The 18,765-nt window shown below is 44.2% G+C and overlaps 1 protein-coding gene across 4 annotated transcripts in view; it reads right to left on the bottom strand.

The window, feature by feature from the left end:
• LOC129859779 (fibronectin type III domain-containing protein 3B-like) overlaps positions 1 to 18,765 on the bottom strand; it is a 131,045-nt gene that overhangs the window by 60,715 nt on the left and 51,565 nt on the right. For all 4 annotated transcript variants that reach the window (XM_055929888.1, XM_055929889.1, XM_055929890.1 and 1 more), the window contains 3 exons: positions 14,292 to 14,460; positions 12,560 to 12,702; positions 3,382 to 3,440 (listed from right to left, as the gene is read on the bottom strand). In XM_055929888.1, coding sequence (XP_055785863.1) covers positions 3,382 to 3,440; positions 12,560 to 12,702; positions 14,292 to 14,460 — 371 coding nt within the window. The remainder of the gene's footprint in view (positions 1 to 3,381; positions 3,441 to 12,559; positions 12,703 to 14,291; positions 14,461 to 18,765) is intronic.

Here is an 18,765-nt window from a genome sequence, read left to right as displayed (position 1 = left end):
ATCCACTGAATACCCAATCTGCCCTGGAGAAAAACACATCCACTGAATACCCAATCTGCCCTGGAGAAAAACACATCCACTGAATACCCAATCTGCCCTGGAGACAAACAACATCCACTGAATACCCAATCTGCCCTGGGAACAAACCACATCCACTGAATACCCAATCTGCCCTGGAGACAAACAACATCCACTGAATACCCAATCTGCCCTGGGGACAAACCACATCCACTGAATACCCAATCTGCCCTGGAGAAAAACACATCCACTGAATATCTAATCTGCCCTGGAGACAAACCACACCCACTGAATACCCAATCTGCCCTTGAGAAAAACACATCCACTGAATATCTAATCTGCCCTGGAGATAAACCACACCCACTGAATACCCAATCTGCCCTGGAGAAAAACACATCCACTGAATATCTAATCTGCCCTGGAGACAAACACATCCACTGAATACCCAATCTGCCCTGGAGACAAACCACACCCACTGAATACCCAATCTGCCCTGGGGACAAACAACATCCACTGAATACCCCATCTACCCTGGGGACAAACCACACCCACTGAATACCCAATCTGCCCTGCGGACAAACAACATCCACTGAATACCCAATCTGCCCTTGGAACAAACCACACCCCCTGAATATCTAATCTGCCCTGGGAACAAATCACACCCACTGAATACCCAATCTGCTCTGGGGACAAAGCACACCCACTGAATACCCAATCTGCCCTGGAGATAAACCACATCCACTAAATACCCAATCTGCCCTGGGAACAAACCACACCCACTGAATACCCAATCTGCTCTGGGGACAAAGCACACCCACTGAATACCCAATCTGCCCTGGGGACAAACCACACCCACTGAATACCCAATCTGCCCTGGGGACAAAGCACACCCACTGAATACCCAATCTGCCCTGAAGACAAACCACATCCACTGAATATCTAATCTGCCCTGGGGACAAACCACATCCACTGAATACCCAATCTGCCCTGGGGACAAACCACATGCACTGAATACCCAATCTGCCCTGGGGACAAACCACATCCACTGAATACCCAATCTGCCCTTGGGACAAAGCACACCCACTGAATACCCAATCTGCACTGGAGAAAAACCACACTCACTGAATACCCAATCTGCCCTGGGGACAAACCACACCCACTGAATACCCAATCTGCCCTGGGGACAAACCACATCCCCTGAATATCCAATCTGCCCTGGGGACAAACCACATCCACTGAATACCCAATCTGCCCTTGGAACAAACCACACCCACTGAATATCTAATCTGCCCTGGGAACAAACCACACCCACTGAATACCCAATCTGCCCTGGGGACAAACCACACCCACTGAATACCCAATCTGCCCTGGGGACAAACCACACCCACTGAATATCTAATCTGCCCTGGGAACAAACCACACCCACTGAATACCCAATCTGCCCTGGGGACAAACCACACCCACTGAATACCCAATCTGCCCTGGGGACAAACCACACCCACTGAATACCCAATCTGCCCTGGGGACAAAGCACACCCACTGAATACCCAATCTGCCCTTGGAACAAACCACACCCACTGAATATCTAATCTGCCCTGGGAACAAACCACACCCACTGAATATCTAATCTGCCCTGGGAACAAACCACACCCACTGAATACCCAATCTGCCCTGGGGACAAACCACACCCACTGAATACCCAATCTGCCCTGGGGACAAACCACACCCACTGAATACCCAATCTGCCCTGGGGACAAAGCACACCCACTGAATACCCAATCTGCCCTGGAGATAAACCACATCCACTAAATACCCAATCTGCCCTGGGGACAAAGCACACCCAATCTGCCCTGGGGACAAACCACATCCCCTGAATACCCAATCTGCCCTGGGGACAATCCACATCCCCTGAATACCCAATCTGCCCTTGGGACAAACCACACCCACTGAATACCCAATCTGCCCTGGGGACAAACCACATCCCCTGAATACCCAATCTGCCCTGGGGACAATCCACATCCCCTGAATACCCAATCTGCCCTTGGGACAAACCACACCCACTGAATACCCAATCTGCCCTGGGGACAAACCACATCCACTGAATACCCAATCTGCCCTGGGGACAAACAAGATCCGCTGTATACCAAATCTGCCCTGGAACAAACCACATGCACTGAATACCCAATCTGCCCTGGGGACAAACCACACCCACTGAATACCCAATCTGCCCTGGGGACAAACCACACCCACTGAATATCCAATCTGCCCAGGAGATAAACCACATCCACTGAATACCCAATCTGCCCTGGGGACAAACCACATCCACTGAATACCCAATCTGCCCTGGGGACAAACCACATCCCAGAGACACACACTGAAGACGGTCTCATATGACCTCTCCCTCTAGAAGCCTCTAGAAGACAAGCTGAAAGTCTCTCTCTCTCTGATACTTCTAGAGTGTTCCTTAAGAATACTGTTCAGAAGATCCATTGTAGGGTCTTGTAGAGTCCTGTGTAGGTTTGCAAAGGGAGGGTATAGTACTGGAAACTTTCATGGATTACTGGATTGGATATAATCTATCACAAGACATCTAGTTCCCCTTTTGGGTACCTCTGCCCCTCTGTGTGGCCTTATCACAAGTAAAATATATGAAATAATTTAATAAGATGATTTTTAAATAAAAAAATAGAATGACAAAGCTGTAAAACATTATCCTAAATATAAACAATCAATTTATTGAATACCATTGGTGTTTAATATGAGGGTTTCAGCATGAAATAACCTTTATATATTTTGAACACACTTTCATTTATTTTACTATGTCCAATATTTGTTTTTGTCCATGTTTTTGCATCAAACTGACAGTTGTGAACACAGTCAATAGTTGGAAGAGTTGCAGAAGTAGTAGAAAATAATGCCATTGTTGATTAGATGCTTTTATTCATTAATTAGCCGATTTTCTCTTGAACTATATGGTCTATCCACTAGAAACTCATGGATAATATGGGCACAGATATAACAAATTAATACTATATATGAAGAATAAAAAAAGTTATTCTAGTATAAATGACCAAAGTTTCGATTGAATGCCATAGATTTTCTGTTAATTACCAAAATTACTGAAGATTCCGGTAACTTTGGCAAATTACCGGTAGCGTTGTAGCCCTAGCCCTGTGTGATGAGGTGGTACAATACTGCCCCCGTGTGGTCAGGTTGGGGACTGCAGGTGTTCTGGGCTCCAAAGGACATACTGCTCTGTGAGGAAGAAGCCTTTAGGTACAGATGTCTTTGTCTGCGAGTGTGTGTGTGTGTGTGTGTGTGTGTGTGTGTGTGTGTGTGTGTGTGTGTATGTGTGCGACTGACCTGTGGTTTGTCGATGGCGGAGAGCACTTCCTGAACTCTCTTAGCCTCCGAGTCGTGATCTGAGGAGAGAGAACAGACACAACATTACCACCAACTAGTGTGTTTCTGCCCTTGTGTGAGAGGGTGAAATTACAGCTAAGCACCACCAGAGGGCAGGCTGAGCTGTCATATACAGTACGTACAGTATGTACAGACACCAACCTGGATTACTGCCTAGGTCTGCCCTCTGTTCTGTTGTCTGCTCATAAAACAGGGGGCCGGTTCCAGTCTCACACACACACACACACACACACACACACACACACACACACACACACACACACACACACACACACACACACACACACACACACACACACACACACACACACACACACGTCCAGTGGCAGAGCATGTCTAGGGGTGATTTAGTAGTGGGTCGGGTTTAGCGCTGGGGTGTGTGTGTGTGTGTGTGTGTGTGTGTGTGTGTGTGTGTGTGTGTGTGTGTGTGTGTGTGTGTGCGCGCAATGGAAGTTTTTCCCCAGAGTGTGTAGTGTGTGTGTGTGTGTAATCCCTATACCAGAGTTGCTTCAGACAGGAGCAGAGCTGCTTTCTCCATCAGAGCAGAGTTTACTAAATTACCCAGAAAGAGAGCGAAAAAGAGAAAGAGAGAGAGAGAGAGAGAGATAGGGATTAGAACACAGAAGAGGAGCGGAGGAGGAGAAAAGAAGAAGGGATGTTTATCAGGATGGAGAGAAAAGTGAGGAACGCAGAGAGGAGGAGTACAGGGTTTATGTGAGGGGTCATCTTCAAGACCCTGGTGCTGGCCTACTGAGCAGCAAGGGGAACTGGCCCTCCCTACCTTCAGGCTATGCTCAAACCCTACACCCCAACCCAAGCACTCCATTCCTCCACCTCTGGTCTCTTGGCCCACCCACCCCTAGAATAAAATAAAGGCACTTCAGTTTTCCCCACTAGCACTGGTTTTGCTGATAGAGACTTTGTTGAGGGTAACTGTACTTACGATCGTAACGTGTTGTTGTCTCACCTACCTATCTTAAGATTAATGCACTAATTGTAAACCGCTCTGGATAAAAGCGTCTGCTAAATGACTAAAATGGGTGTAGGGTGATTACACAATCACGGTGTTCCAGTTCTGTGACATCATCAGCAGGCGCAGCAGATGCAGGGGGAGGGGCTCGTCAGACGGTGAATTATTATCAAAGTGTGTCTGGGTGTATTTTTTATTTTATTTATTTCACCTTTATTTAACCAGGTAGGCCAGTTGAGAACAAGTTCTCATTTACAACTGCGACCTGGCCAAGATAATGCAAAGCAGTGCGACACAAACAACAACACAGAGTTACACATGGAATAAACAAACGTAAGTCAGTAACACAATAGAAAAAAATCTATGTACAGTGTGTGCAAATGAGGTAGGATTAGGGAAGTAAGGCAATAAATAGGCCATGGTGGTGAAGTAATTACAATTTAGCATTAACACTGGAGTGATAGATGTGCAGAAGATGAATGTGCAAGTAGAGATACTGGGGTGCAAAGGATCAAAAAAGAATAATAACAAAATGGGGATGAGGTAGTTTGGATGGGCTATTTACAGATGGGCTATGTACAGTTGCAATGATCTGTGAGCTGCTCTGACAGCTGCTTAAAGTTAGTGAGGGAGATATGACTCTCCAGCTTCAGTGATTTTTGCAATTCGTTCCAGTCATTGGCAGTAAAGAACTGGAAGGAAAGGCAGCCAAAAGAGGATTAGGCTTTGGGGGTGATCAGTGAGATATACCTGCTGGAACGCGTGCTACGGGTGGGTGCTGCTATGGTGACCAGTGAGCTGAGATAAGGCGGGGCTTTACCTAACAGACTTCTAGATGACCTGGAGCCAGTGGGTTTGGTGACAAATATGAAGCAAGGGCCAGCCAACGAGAGCATATAGGTCGCAGTGGTGGGTAGTATATGGGGCTTTGGTGACAAAACAGATGCCACTGTGATAGACTGCATCCAATTTCCAATCTGAGTAGAGTGTTGGAGGCTATTTTGTAACTGCCATCGCCGAAGTCAAGGATCGGTAGGATGGTCAGTTTTACGAGGGTATGTTTGGCAGCATGAGTGAAGGATGCTTTGTTGCGAAATAGGAAGCCAATTCTAGATTTAATTTTGGATTGGAGATGCTTCATGTGAGTCTGGAAGGAGAGTTTACAGTCTAACCAGACACCTAGGTATTTGTAATTGTCCACATATTCTAAGTCAGAACTGCCCAGAGTAGTGATGCTGGACGGGCGGGCAGGTGCGGGCAGCGATCGGTTGAAGAGCATGCATTTCGTTTTACTTGCATTTAAGAGCAGTTGGAGGCCACGGAAGGAGAGTTGTATGGCATTGAAGCTCGTCTGGAGGTTAGTTAACACAGTGACCAAGGAAGGGCCAGAAGTATACAGAATGGTGTCGTCTGCGTAGAGGTGGATCAGAGAATCGCCAGCAGCATGAGCGACATCATTGATGTATACAGAGAAAAGTGTCGGCCCGAGAATTGAACCCTGTGGCACCCCCATAGAGACTGCCAGAGGTCCGGACAACAGGCCATCCGATTTGACACACTGAACTCTATCTGAGAAGTAGTTGGTGAACCAGGCGAGGCAGTCATTTGAGAAACCAAGGCTGTTGAGTCTGCCGATGAGAATATGGTGATTGACAGAGTCGAAAACCTTGGCCAGGTCGATGAATACGGCTGCACAGTAATGTCTCTTATCGATGGCGGTCATGATATCGTTTAGGACCTTGAGCGTGGCTGAGGTGCACCCACGACCAGCTCAGAAACCAGATTGCATAGCGGAGAAGGTACGGTGGGATTCGAAATGGTCGGTGATCTGTTTGTTAACTTGGCTTTCAAAGACCTTAGAACGGCAGGGTAGGATGGATATAGGTCTGTAGCAGTTTGGGTCTAGAGTGTCTCCCCCTTTGAAGAAGGGGATGACCGCGGCAGCTTTCCAATCTTTGGGGATCTCAGACAATACGAAAGAGAGGTTGAACAGGCTAGTAATAGAGGTTGCAACAATTTTAGAAAAAGAGGGTCCAGATTGTCTAGCCCGGCTGATTTGTAGGGTCCAGATTTTGCAACTCTTTCAGAACATCAGCTGACTGGATTTGGGTGAAGGAGAAATGGGGAAGGTTTGGGCAAGTTGTTGTGGGGGGTGCAGGGCTGTTGACCGGGGTAGGGGTAGCCAGGTGGAAAGCATGGCCAGCCGTAGAAAAATGCTTATTGAAATTCTCAATTATAGTGGATTTATTGGTGGTGACAGTGTTTCCTAGCCTCAGTGCAGTGGGCAGCTGGGAGGAGGTGCTCTTATTCTCCATGGACTTTACAGTGTCCCAGCACTTTTTGAAGATTGTGCTACAGGATGCACATTTCTGTTTAAAAATCAGGCAGTCAGGTCTGGGGTGAACCAAGGGCTATATCTGTTCCTGGTTATACATTTTTAAATGGGGCATGCTAATTTAAGATGGTGTTAAAAATATACTTTTACAAACTAGAAACAATGAACTGAAGGAACGGAGGAGAGAGGGAGATATAGAGAGAAAGAAAGAGAGGTACAGTGCCATGAAAAAGACCCCTTTCTGATTTTAGCATATTGTTGATACTGAATGTTATCAGATCTTCAAACAGAAGCTAATATTAGATAAAGGGAACCTGAGTTTACAAATAACAAAAAAAATGGATACGTATTTTATTTAATTAACGAAGTTATGCAACGCCCAATTCCCCCGTGTGAAAAAGTAATTCCACCTCACACTCAATAAGTGGTTGTACCACCTTTAGCAGCAGCGACTACTACCAAACGCTTCCTGACGTTGTTGATCAGTCTTTCACGTCGCTGTGGAGGAATTTTGTCCCACTCTTACATGCAGAACTGCTTAAACTGCTTGTTTCAAATCCTGCCACAACATCTCATTTGGGATTAGGTCTGGACTTTAACTGGTCCTTTCCAAAACTTCAAATGTTTAGCTTTTTAACCATTTTCATGTAGACTTGATTGTGTGTTTTGGATCATTGTCTTGCTGCATGACGCAGCTGCGCTTCAGATTCCGCTCACAGACGGATGGCCTGACATTCTCCTGTAGAATTCTCCTGTAGAACTTTTTGGATGACATGGGTCCCATTATGCCTGGTGAAAACCAAACACTGCATTCCACAGTAAGAACCTTACACCAATAGTCAAGCATAACTTTTTGTATAAATCTGTTTATGAAATAAATGAAATAAGTATGTATTTGTTCACTCGGGTTCCCTACTAGGTTTTGGTTGAAGATCTGATATTATTCAGTATCAAAAATATGCAAAAGTAGATTTTATTTTTGAAGGGAGCAAATACCATTTCACAGCACTGTAGAGATAGAGGGTGAGAGAGATATAAGATAAAGAGAGCAAAAGGAGAATGAGAGAGAAAGAAACAGAGCGATAGAAAAAGAAGCCTGCAGGGTGAGTTCCACAGTGTTTTCATCTATGCATAGTGAGCATTCCATCTGCTAAACAGCTGGCCTCCTTAACACACACTCGTTTTTCTATCCTTGTGGGGACCTCAAATGTATTTCCATTCAACATCCTATTTTCCCTAACCCATAACCCTAACCCTAACCCATAACCCTAACCCTAATTGTTAGCACCACACACACACACACACACACACACACACACACACACACACACACACACACACACACACACACACACACACACACACACACACACACACACACACACACACACACACACACACACACACACACACACACACACACACACACGTTGAGACCTGTCTGAGAAGGTTTGTAGTTTAGTTTGACAGTTTAGTTCTCATGGACAGAGACCATGGTTTACAGAGAGGATTAGTGTGTGTGTGTGTGTGTGTGTGTGTGTGTGTGTGTGTGTGTGTGTGTGTGTGTGTGTGTGTGTGTGTGTGTGTGTGTGTGTGTGTGTGTGTGTGTGTGTGTGTGTGTGTGTCCCCAACCATACCTTCATAGAGGAGAGATGTACGTCTGAGGTGCCAAGAGACACAGGAATTCTGCCGCTCTTCCTGGAAGGCAACAGTGTGTGTGTGTGTGTGTGTGTGTGTGTGTGTGTGTGTGTGTGTGTGTGTGTGTGTGTGTGTGTGTGTGTGTGTGTGTGTGTGTGTGTGTGTGTGTGTGTGTGTGTGTGTGTGTGTGTGTGTGTGTGTGTGTGTGTGTTGGCTGAGGCGTTGGGAACTCTGAGATGGTAGAAGTACAGTTTCAACCCAGTCGACGGAAATGTGTTAATATCAATGTTCTGAAGATCATTAATTAATCTACAGTTGAAGTCATTAAAACTAGTTTTTCAACCACTCCACACATTTCTTGTTAACAAACTATAGTTTTGGCAAGTCGGTTAGGACATCTACTTTGTGCATGACACAAGTAATTTTTCCAACAATTGTTTACAGACAGATTATTTCACTTATACTTCACTGTATCACAAAGAAAATTATGTAATGGCTTTAGAAGCTTCTGATAGTCTAATTGACATAATTTGAGTCAATTTGAGGTGTACCTATGGATGTATTCAAAGGCCTACCTTCCAACTCAGTGCCTCTTTGCTTGACATCATGGGAAAATCAAAAGAAATCAGCCAAGACCTCAGAAAATATATTTGTCATCCCGCTCAGGAAGGAGATGCGTTCTGTCTCCTACAGATGAACGTACTTTGGTGCGAAAAGTGCAAATCAATCCCAGAACAACAACAAAGGACCTTGTGAAGATGCTGGAGGTAACAGGTACAAAAGTATCTATATCCACAGTAAAACGAGTCCTATATCGACATAACCTGAAAGGCCACTCAGCAAGGAAGAAGCCACTGCTCCAAAACTGCCATAAAAAAGCCAGACTACAGTTTGCAAATGCACATGGGGACAAAGATTGTACTTTTTGGAGAAATGTCCTGTGGTCTGATGAAACAAAAATAGAACTGTTTGGCCATAATGACCATCATTATGTTCGGAGGAAAAAGGGGGAAGCTTGCAAGCCGAAGAACACCATCCCAACCGTGAAGCACAGGGGTGGCAGCATCATGTTGTGGAGGTGCTTTGCTGCAGGAGGGACTGGTGCACTTCACAAAATAGATGGCATCATGAGGGAGGAAAATGATGTGGATATATTGAAGCACCATCTCAAGAGATCAGTCAGGAAGTTAAAGCTTGGTCGCAAATGGGTCTTCCAAATGGACAATGGCCCCAAGCATACTTACAAAGTTGTGGAAAAATGGCTTAAGGACAACAAAGTCAAGGTATTGGAGTGGCCATCACAAAGCCCTGACCTCAATCCCAAAGAAAATGTGTGGGCAGAACTGAAAAAGCGTGTGCGAGCAAGGAGTCCTACAAACCTGACTCAGTTACACCAGCTCTGTCAGGAGGAGTGGGCCAAAATTCACCCAACTTATTGTGGGAAGCTTGTGGAAGGCTACCCGAAACGTTTGACCCAAGTTAAACAATTTATAGGCAATGCTACCAAATACTAATTGAGCGTATGTAAACTTCTGACCCACTGGGAATGTGATGAAAGAAATAAAAGCTGAAATAAATCATTCTCTCTGCTATTATTCTGACATTTCACATTCTTAAAATAAAGTGGTGATCCTAACTGACCTAAGACTAGGAATTTTTACGAGGATTAAATGTCAGGAATTGTGAAAAACTGAGTTTAAATGTATTTGGCTAAGGTGTATGTAAACTTCCGACTTCAACTGTAAATCAGATGGTAATGATAGCCTGATGATATGCAGCTCTGGCTCTGCACTAGCCAACATTATGTAGATGTGTGTAAGAGAGACTTGTAAGAATAAGACTGAGTCAGACTGGACTTGTACTCCTTGAACCAGCTGACACAGAGGACCAGCTGATACAGACAGGCAGGCAAGCAGGCCCTTATTTGGGTGTGGCGGGTGGGGGAGACCTATTACCATAGGAACACAGGCAAAACCATGGAGGGTGGGAGAGCGTACACACTTACGGAGAGTCACTATGACAACGTGGTTTATTTTAAAAGGCCTGAGTCATGCTAAGGTCAGGGGTCGGATGTGTTAATGAACTAAACGAGCATCTCTATCTCTCTCTCTCTCTCTCTCTCTCTCTCTCTCTCTCTCTCTCCCTCCCTCCCTCCCTCCCTCCCTCTCTGACATCATCTTACAGCAGTGTGGCCAGTCCATGTCTTTTGTTTTAAACGTGTCAGGAGACGTCTATTTTCTTTCCACTCCTTCTCTCTCCTTTCCTCCTCTCCTCAAAGTACACATTCTACAGTATAACCAACATGGACTGGCCACGTCATTTTCCTAAAATCACTGCTCTCTACAGAGAAATGATGCCGCGTTCATGTCCAAGTCGGGAACTTGGACATCTTTCTAGGGCTCCAACTTTCTGACCTGAAGACTACTAACGTCATCTTGAAAGCACCACTAGAATTACAGAAAGGTGCTGCAGTTAGGATGACGTAGAACCAACATGGCGGACAAAGGCACATCTGTTTCAGTTGAAATCTAAGCTCTACTGAGAAACTGCAACACTGGCATTGATCCACCATGGGACATCAGTTTCCTGAAATCACTGTTCTCTACAGATAAACTGCACCGCTGACGTAGATCCATCATGGAGAAAAGAGGCACATCTGATTGTGTTTAGAGCGGCTCAGTTCTAAGGAAGAGCGGTGGGCTTGACTGTCTTGACTGACTGGTAGCCAAGCACATTACTGGACTATTGTACATTAGCCAATAGACACACAAACACACACATCCAGGAGGGCACAGAGCAAAGTCTGCAGCGTGGGTGTGTGTTTGTGTGTGAGTGTGAACCCTGTCTGGTGTTCCAGACAGTGTGTGTGTGTGTGTGATACTCATGGTTGAAAGCAGAGGGCCAAGCAGTAGATTAGACAGATGGAATGTTCTCTCTCTCAGTCCTTTCTATATCTCTCTTTCTCTCCCTTTGTCTCTCATCCCCCTCTCACTCTCTCTACTATCGTTCTCTCCACTCAGTCTACCTCCGAGCTTTTCAATTGCTCTCATATTCTCTTTTCTGACTTTTAATTCCCCTGTCCCTCTATCATACTCTTCTCTTTTTCTCCCTCTCTCTCTCTTTCTCCCTCTCTCATGCTCTGATTGTTTTAGAGGAAGCCCAGTCACGGGGTGTGTGTGTGTGTGTTGTAGCCGAGTCAGCCTGATCTCCAGTCCAGGACTGAGACCCTGCTAGACCATCAGAAAGACACAGATACTCCTATGTGTGTGTGTGTGTGTGTGTGTGTGTGTGTGTGTGTGTGTGTGTGTGTGTGTGTGTGTGTGTGTGTGTGTGTGTGTGTGTGTGTGTGTGTGTGTGTGTGTGTGTGTGTGTGTGTGTGTGTGTGTGTGTGAAGATACTGAGTTGGTCAAAGCTCATCAGGCTCTCCCGCTTTCCATGATGTCACCACCCAGCCCAACAAACACCCCTTACACCTGGCCTCAATGGAACATTCCCCTGCCCCGGACTGTACAGCCGGGCTGGTCCAAAGCTGAAATGGGGGTCTGAGAGGTGGTTTGAACTGCTTCTTTGGGATTAACTCTGGTGTCTCTCAGCAGGCCTGTCTGTCACCACCTCTGCACACAGGCCAGCGAGATAGAGATGTGTGTGTTTGAAAGAGAGCTCAAAGGGTTCCTTCATGGAGAACAGGACTCAACAGATATGTACTGTACCTCACCCCTCTTCCCTCTCTCCCCTCACCTCCACTCCTCTCCTCACTACCTCTCCTCTCTCCTATCCTGCCCCCCCTCCCAGACAAGGCCAGTATTGTAGAGGGAGAAACCGATAGGTCTCGGAAAGACTCAGCTATGTGGTTACCTAGACAACCCCTTCTCTCCCCCCTCCCTCCCTTTCCACCTCTCCTCTCCACCTCAGTAAGGCACCATTCATATTTTTCTCTCTTTCATTGAGAAGAAAAGAGAGAGAGAGACATCGGAAGAGTATTCACTTATCTGTGTGTGTGTGTGTGTGTGTGTGTGTGTGTGTGTGTGTGTGTGTGTGTGTGTGTGTGTGTGTGTGTGTGTGTGTGTGTGTGTGTGTGTGTGTGTGTGTGTGTGTGTGTGTGTGTGTGTGTGTGTGTGTGTGTGTGTGTGTGTGTGTGTGTGCGTGCGTGCGTGTGTGTGCCTGCGTGTGTTTACCTTGCTGTGATTGTGTGTGTGTGTCTGGCTCGTTGCTCCTTGGGCTGCTCCGTAGTTGTCGTCGTTCCGGCTTCTTTCCTCCTGGGCTGTTAGCTCCGCCCATTGACCCCAACGACCCTAGCGAAGGGATGTGGCTCTTCCCGCTGTAACCAATCAAATACAAGCAAACTTTATTGACAAAAACTGTATGGAAAGCATCTCAGTAGACTTTACAATGACAATGACAATGACAATTCCTGTACTCCCTGACGAAGGCCATGCAGCCGAAACGTGTCGGTTTTTAAACAACTTTGTTTCTATTGAACATGCCATACTAATAAAGGCATTTTAATTAATTATATGAAGAGTGCCTTGGTCCTCCTTTCTTTTTGAAGACCCAACAAATGCTCTTAAAACACAGAGTCTAATAGTTTGCATGTGTTTTAGACAACCTCATCCATCCATAGGAAAACAATGTCTGGTGAAAGTCTGTAACTTCTATAGGAAAACAATGTCTGGTGAAAGTCTGTAACTTCTATAGGAAAACAATGTCTGGTGAAAGTCTAACTTCTATAGGAAAATAATGTCTGGCGAAAGTCGGTAACTTCCATAGGAAAACAATGTCTGGTGAAAGTCTGTAACTTCCATAGGAAAATAATGTCTGGTGAAAGTCTGTAACTTCTATAGGAAAATAATGTCTGGTGAAAGTCTGTAACTTCTATAGGAAAACAATGTCTGGTGAAAGTCTGTAACTTCTATAGAAAAATAATGTCTGGTGAAAGTCTGTAACTTCCATAGGAAAACAATGTCTGGTGAAAGTCTGTAACTTCTATAGGAAAACAATGTCTGGTGAAAGTCTGTAACTTCTATAGGAAAACAATGTCTGGTGAAAGTCTGTAACTTCCATAGGAAAACAATGTCTGGTGAAAGTCTGTAACTTCCATAGGAAAATAATGTCTGGTGAAAGTCTGTAACTTCCATAGGAAAATAATGTCTGGTGAAAGTCTGTAACTTCCATAGGAAAACAATGTCTGGTGAAAGTCTGTAACTTCCATAGGAAAATAATGTCTGGTGAAAGTCTAACTTCCATAGGAAAATAATGTCTGGTGAAAGTCTAACTTCCATAGGAAAATAATGTCTGGTGAAAGTCTAACTTCCATAGGAAAATAATGTCTGGTGAAAGTCTGTAACTTGTCTATAGTGTCTCTCCCGTCTGCATTATGGCTATAGATCTCAGACTTGTAGATCAAGTTGACTAGTCTAAACTACTAACTAGTCTATAACTAGTCTGTAACTTGTCTCTAATTATAAGGCTAGTCTTTTCACACTTGTAGAGAAAGAAACTAGTCTCTACGCTCTAACTAGTATTGTAACTAGTATCTAACTAGTATTGTAACTCGTCTCTAACTAGTATTGTAACTAGTCTCTTACTAGTATTGTATCTAGTGTTTACGTATTACTGTAACTACAGTTTCTCACAGCAGGAAAATAATCCTGTAGCAACAGGAAATGTGAATTATTATGTGGATAATAATTAATGGACACATTTTTCGTTAGGGCAAATAAAGTCTGACATTTTAAAGTGAAAATGACAAACTTTAGAAGCCTTATTAAACCATGAACACGCGACAAGTTAGCATTTCTTGCTGGCGCAGGAAAGTTCTCTGCGACAACGGAGTGCTCAAATTAAGATAGTACATCTGTAGTCTCTAACTAGTTGAACTAGTCTCAAACACCAGGACTATTCTCTGACCTGTATCCATTGTGGCTGGAGCCCAGAGGCTTGTACAGGGAGGAGGGAGGAGAGTTGAGTCTGTTCTGTCGCTCCAGCTGTCTCTGCTCCTTTATCTTCTTAGGCTGGGGCTTGCTATAGCTCTCCTCTCTACCAATGTAGCTGGACATGCCATACACTGGGATTATCTCTGGGAGACGGAGAGATGGAGCGGGTGAATAGGGAGGGAGAGAGGGAGAGGTAAGTGAGAGAAGGAAAGACGAGAGAGGGAGTTAGCTATGTCATTAAGGTGTTTGTATATACACTGAGTGGACAAAACATTAAGGACACCTGCTACAGACATAGACGGAGCAGGTGAATCTAGGTGAAAGATATGATCCCTTATTGATGTACATCCACTTCCATCAGTGTAGATGAAGGGGAGGAGACAGGTTAAAGAAAGAGTTTATAAGCCTTGAGACAATTGAGACATGGATTATGTGCGTGTGCCATTCAGAGGGTGAATGGACAAGACAAAATAAGCGCCTTTGAACGGGTTATGTAGTAGGTGCCAGGCGCACCGGTTTGAGTGTGTCAAGAACTGCAATGCTGCTGGGTTTTTCACACTCAACAGTTTCCTGTGTGTATCAAGAATGGTCCACCACCCAAAGGACAACCAGCCAACTTGACACAACTATGGGTCCATTAAGAGTCAATATGGGCCAGCATCCCTGTGGAACGCTTTCGACACCTTGTAGAGTCCATGCCCTGACGGATTGAGTCTGTTCTGAGGGCAAAGAGGGGGGGGTGCAACTCAATATTAAGGTGTTCCTAATGTTTTGTACACTTAGTGTATATATAAACAGTACCAGTCAAAAGTTTGGACACAGCCACTCGTTCCAGGGTTTTTCTTTATTTTTTACTATTTTCCGCATTGTAGAATAATAGTGAAGACATCAAAACTATGAAATAAAACATGGGATCCTGTAGTAACCAAAAAAGTGTTCAACAAATCAAAATTATTTTACATTTGAGATTCTTCAAAGTAGCCACCCTTTGCCTTGATGACAGCTTTGCACACTCTTGGCATTCTTTCAACCAGCTTCATGAGGTAGTCACCTGGAATGCATTTCAATTAACATGTGTGCCTTATTAAAAGTTAATTTGTGGAATTTCTTTCCTTCTTACTGCGTTTGAGACAATCAGTTGTGTTGTGACAAGGTAGGGGTGGTATACAGAAGATAGCCCAATTTGGTAAAAGACCAAGTCCATATTATGGCAAGAACAGCTCAAATAAGCAAAGAGAAACAACAGTCCATCACTACTTTAAGACATGAAGTGCAGGCAATGTGGAAAATTTCAAGAACATTTCAAGTTTCTTCAAGTGCAGTAGCAAAAACCATCAAGCGCTATGATGAAACTGGCTCTCATGAGGACCGCCACAGGAAAGGAAGACCCAGAGTTACCTCTGCTGCAGAGGATAAGTTCATTCGATTTACCAGCCTCAGAAATTGCCGTCCAAATAAATGCTTCCCAGAGTTCAAGTAACAGACACATCTCAACATCAACTTTTCAGAGGAGACTGTGTGAATCAGGCCTTCATGGTCGAATTGCTGCAAAGAAACCACTACTAAAGGACACCAATAATAATAAGAGACTTGATTGGGCCAAGAAACACAAGCAATGGACATTAGACCGGTGGAAATCTGTCCTTTGGTCTGAGTCCAAATTTGCAATTTTTGTTTCCAACCACCATGTCTTTGTGAGACGCAGAGTAGGTGGACGGATGATCTCTGCATGTGTGGTTCCCACTGTGAAGCATGGAGGAGGACCTGTGATAGTGTGGGGGTGCTTTGCTGGTGACACTGTTAGTGATTTATTTAGAAGTCAAGGCACACTTAACCAGCATGGCTACCACAGCATTCTGCAGCGATATGCCATCCCATCTGGTTTGTGCTTAGTGGGACTATCATTTGTTTTTCAACAGGACAATGACCCAACACACCTCCAGGCCGTCTGGGATTTTTGACCAAGGAGAGTGATGGAGTACTGCATAAGATGACCTGGCCTCCACAATCACCCGACCTCAACCCAATGGAGATGGTTTGGGATGAGTTGGACCTCAGATTGAAGGAAAAGTAGCCAACAATTGCTCAGCATATGTGGGAACTCCTTCAAGACTGTTGGAAAAGCATTCCAAGTGAAGCTGGTTGAGAGAATGCCAAAAATGTGCAAAGCTGTCATCAAGGCAACGGGTGGCTACTTTGAAGGATCTAAAATCTAAAATATATTTTGATTTTTTTGAACACGTTTCTGGTTACTACATGATTCCATATGTGTTATTTCATTATTCTACAATGTAGAAAATTGTAAAAAATTAAATTAAATTAATGAGTAGGAATGTCCAAACTTTTGACTGGCACTGTATATATCTCCAGTGGTGTAAAGTACTTAAGTAAAAATACTTTAAAGTACTACTTAAGTAGTTTTGGGGGTTTCTGTACTTTACTATATATATTTTTGACAACTTTTACTTTTACTCCACTACATTCCAAAAGAAAATAATGTATTTTCTACTCCATATATTTTCTCTGACACACAAAGTACTCGTTACATTTTAAATGCTTAGCAGGACAGGAACATTTTTCAATTCACGCACTTAAAGAGAAAATCCCTGGTCATCCCTACTGCATCTGATCTGGCAGACTCACTAAACACAAATGCTTTGTTTGTAAATTATGCCTGAGTGTTGGAGTGTACCCCTGGCTATCAATAAAAAAATAAAAAATAAAACCGTGCCGTCTGGTTTGCTTAATATAATGAATTTGAAATTATTTATACTTTTACTTTTGATACTTAAGTATATTTTAGCAATTTCATTTACTTAAGTATATTTAAAACCAAATACTATTAGTAGTATTTTACTGGGTGACGTTCACTTTTACTTGAGTCATTTTCTATTAAGGTATCTTTACTTTTACTCAAGTATGACAATTGAGTACTTTTCCCACCATGGTATACAGTTGGGAGAACAACTATTGGATACACTGCCGATTTTGCAAGTTTTCCTACTTACAAAGCATGTAGAGGTCGGTCATTTTTATCATAGGTAGTACACTTCAACTGTGAGAGATGGAATCTAAAACAAAAATCCAGAAAATCACATTGTATGATTTTTAAGTAATTAATTTGCATTTTATTGCATGACATAAGTATTTGATCACCTACCAACCAGTAAGAATTCCGGCTCTCACAGACCTGTTAGTTTTTCTTTAAGAAGCCCTCCTGTTCTCTACTCATTACCTGTATTAACTGCACCTGTTTGAACTCGTTTCCTGTATAAAAGACCTGTCCACACACTCAATCAAACAGACTCCAACCTCTCCTCAATGGCCAAGACCAGAGAGCTGTGTAAGGACATCAGGGATGAAATTGTAGACCTGCACAAGGCTGGGATGGGCTACAGGACAATAGGCAAGCAGCTTGGTGAGAAAACAACAACTGTTGGCGCAATTATTAGAAAATAGAAGAAGTTCAAGATGACGGTCAATCACCCTCGGTCTGGGGCTCCATGCAAGATCGCACCTCGTGGGGCATCAATGATCATGAGGAAGGTGAGGGATCAGCCCAGAACTACACGGCAGGACCTGGTCAATGACCTGAAGAGAGCTGGGACCACAGTCTCAAAGAAAAACATTAGTAAAACACTACGCTGTCATGGATTAAAATCCTGCAGCGCACGCAAGGTCCCCCTGCTCAAGCCAGCGCATGTCCAGGCCCGTCTGAAGTTTGCCAATGACCATCTGGATGATCCAGAGGAGGAATGGGAGAAGGTCATGTGGTCTGATGAGACAAAAATAGAGCTTTTTGGTCTAAACTCCACTCGCCGTGTTTGGAGGAAGAAGAAGGATGAGTACAACCCCAAGAACACCATCCTAACCGTGAAGCATGGAGGTGGAAACATCATTCTTTGGGGATGCTTTTCTGCAAAGGGGACAGGACGACTGCACCGTATTGAGGAGAGGATGGATGGGGCCATGTATCGCGAGATCTTGGCCAACAACCTCCTTCACTCAGTAAGAGCATTGAAGATGAGTCGTGGCTGGGTCTTCCAGCATGACAACGACCCGAAACACACAGCCAGGGCAACTAAGGAGTGGCTCCGTAAGAAGCATCCCAAGGTCCTGGAGTGGCCTAGCCAGTCTCCAGACCTGAACCCAATAGAACATCTTTGGAGGGAGCTGAAAGTCCGTATTGCCCAGTGACAGCCCCAAAACCTGAAGGATCTGGAGAAGGTCTGTATGGAGGAGTGGGCCAAAATCCCTGCTGCAGTGTGTGCAAACCTGGTCAAGAACTACAGGAAACGTATGATCTCTGTAATTGCAAACAAAGGTTTCTGTACCAAATATTAAGTTCTGCTTTTCTGATGTATCAAATACTTATGTCATGCAATAAAATGCAAATTAATTACTTAAAAATCATCAATGTGATTTTCTGGATTTTTGTTTTAGATTCC

Source organism: Salvelinus fontinalis, chromosome 7 (assembly GCF_029448725.1).
Source record: "Salvelinus fontinalis isolate EN_2023a chromosome 7, ASM2944872v1, whole genome shotgun sequence".
NCBI classification, from domain to species: domain Eukaryota; kingdom Metazoa; phylum Chordata; class Actinopteri; order Salmoniformes; family Salmonidae; genus Salvelinus; species Salvelinus fontinalis.
The sequence above is the reverse complement of the archived record's forward strand: the minus strand, read 5'-3'. Positions and strand labels throughout refer to the sequence as shown.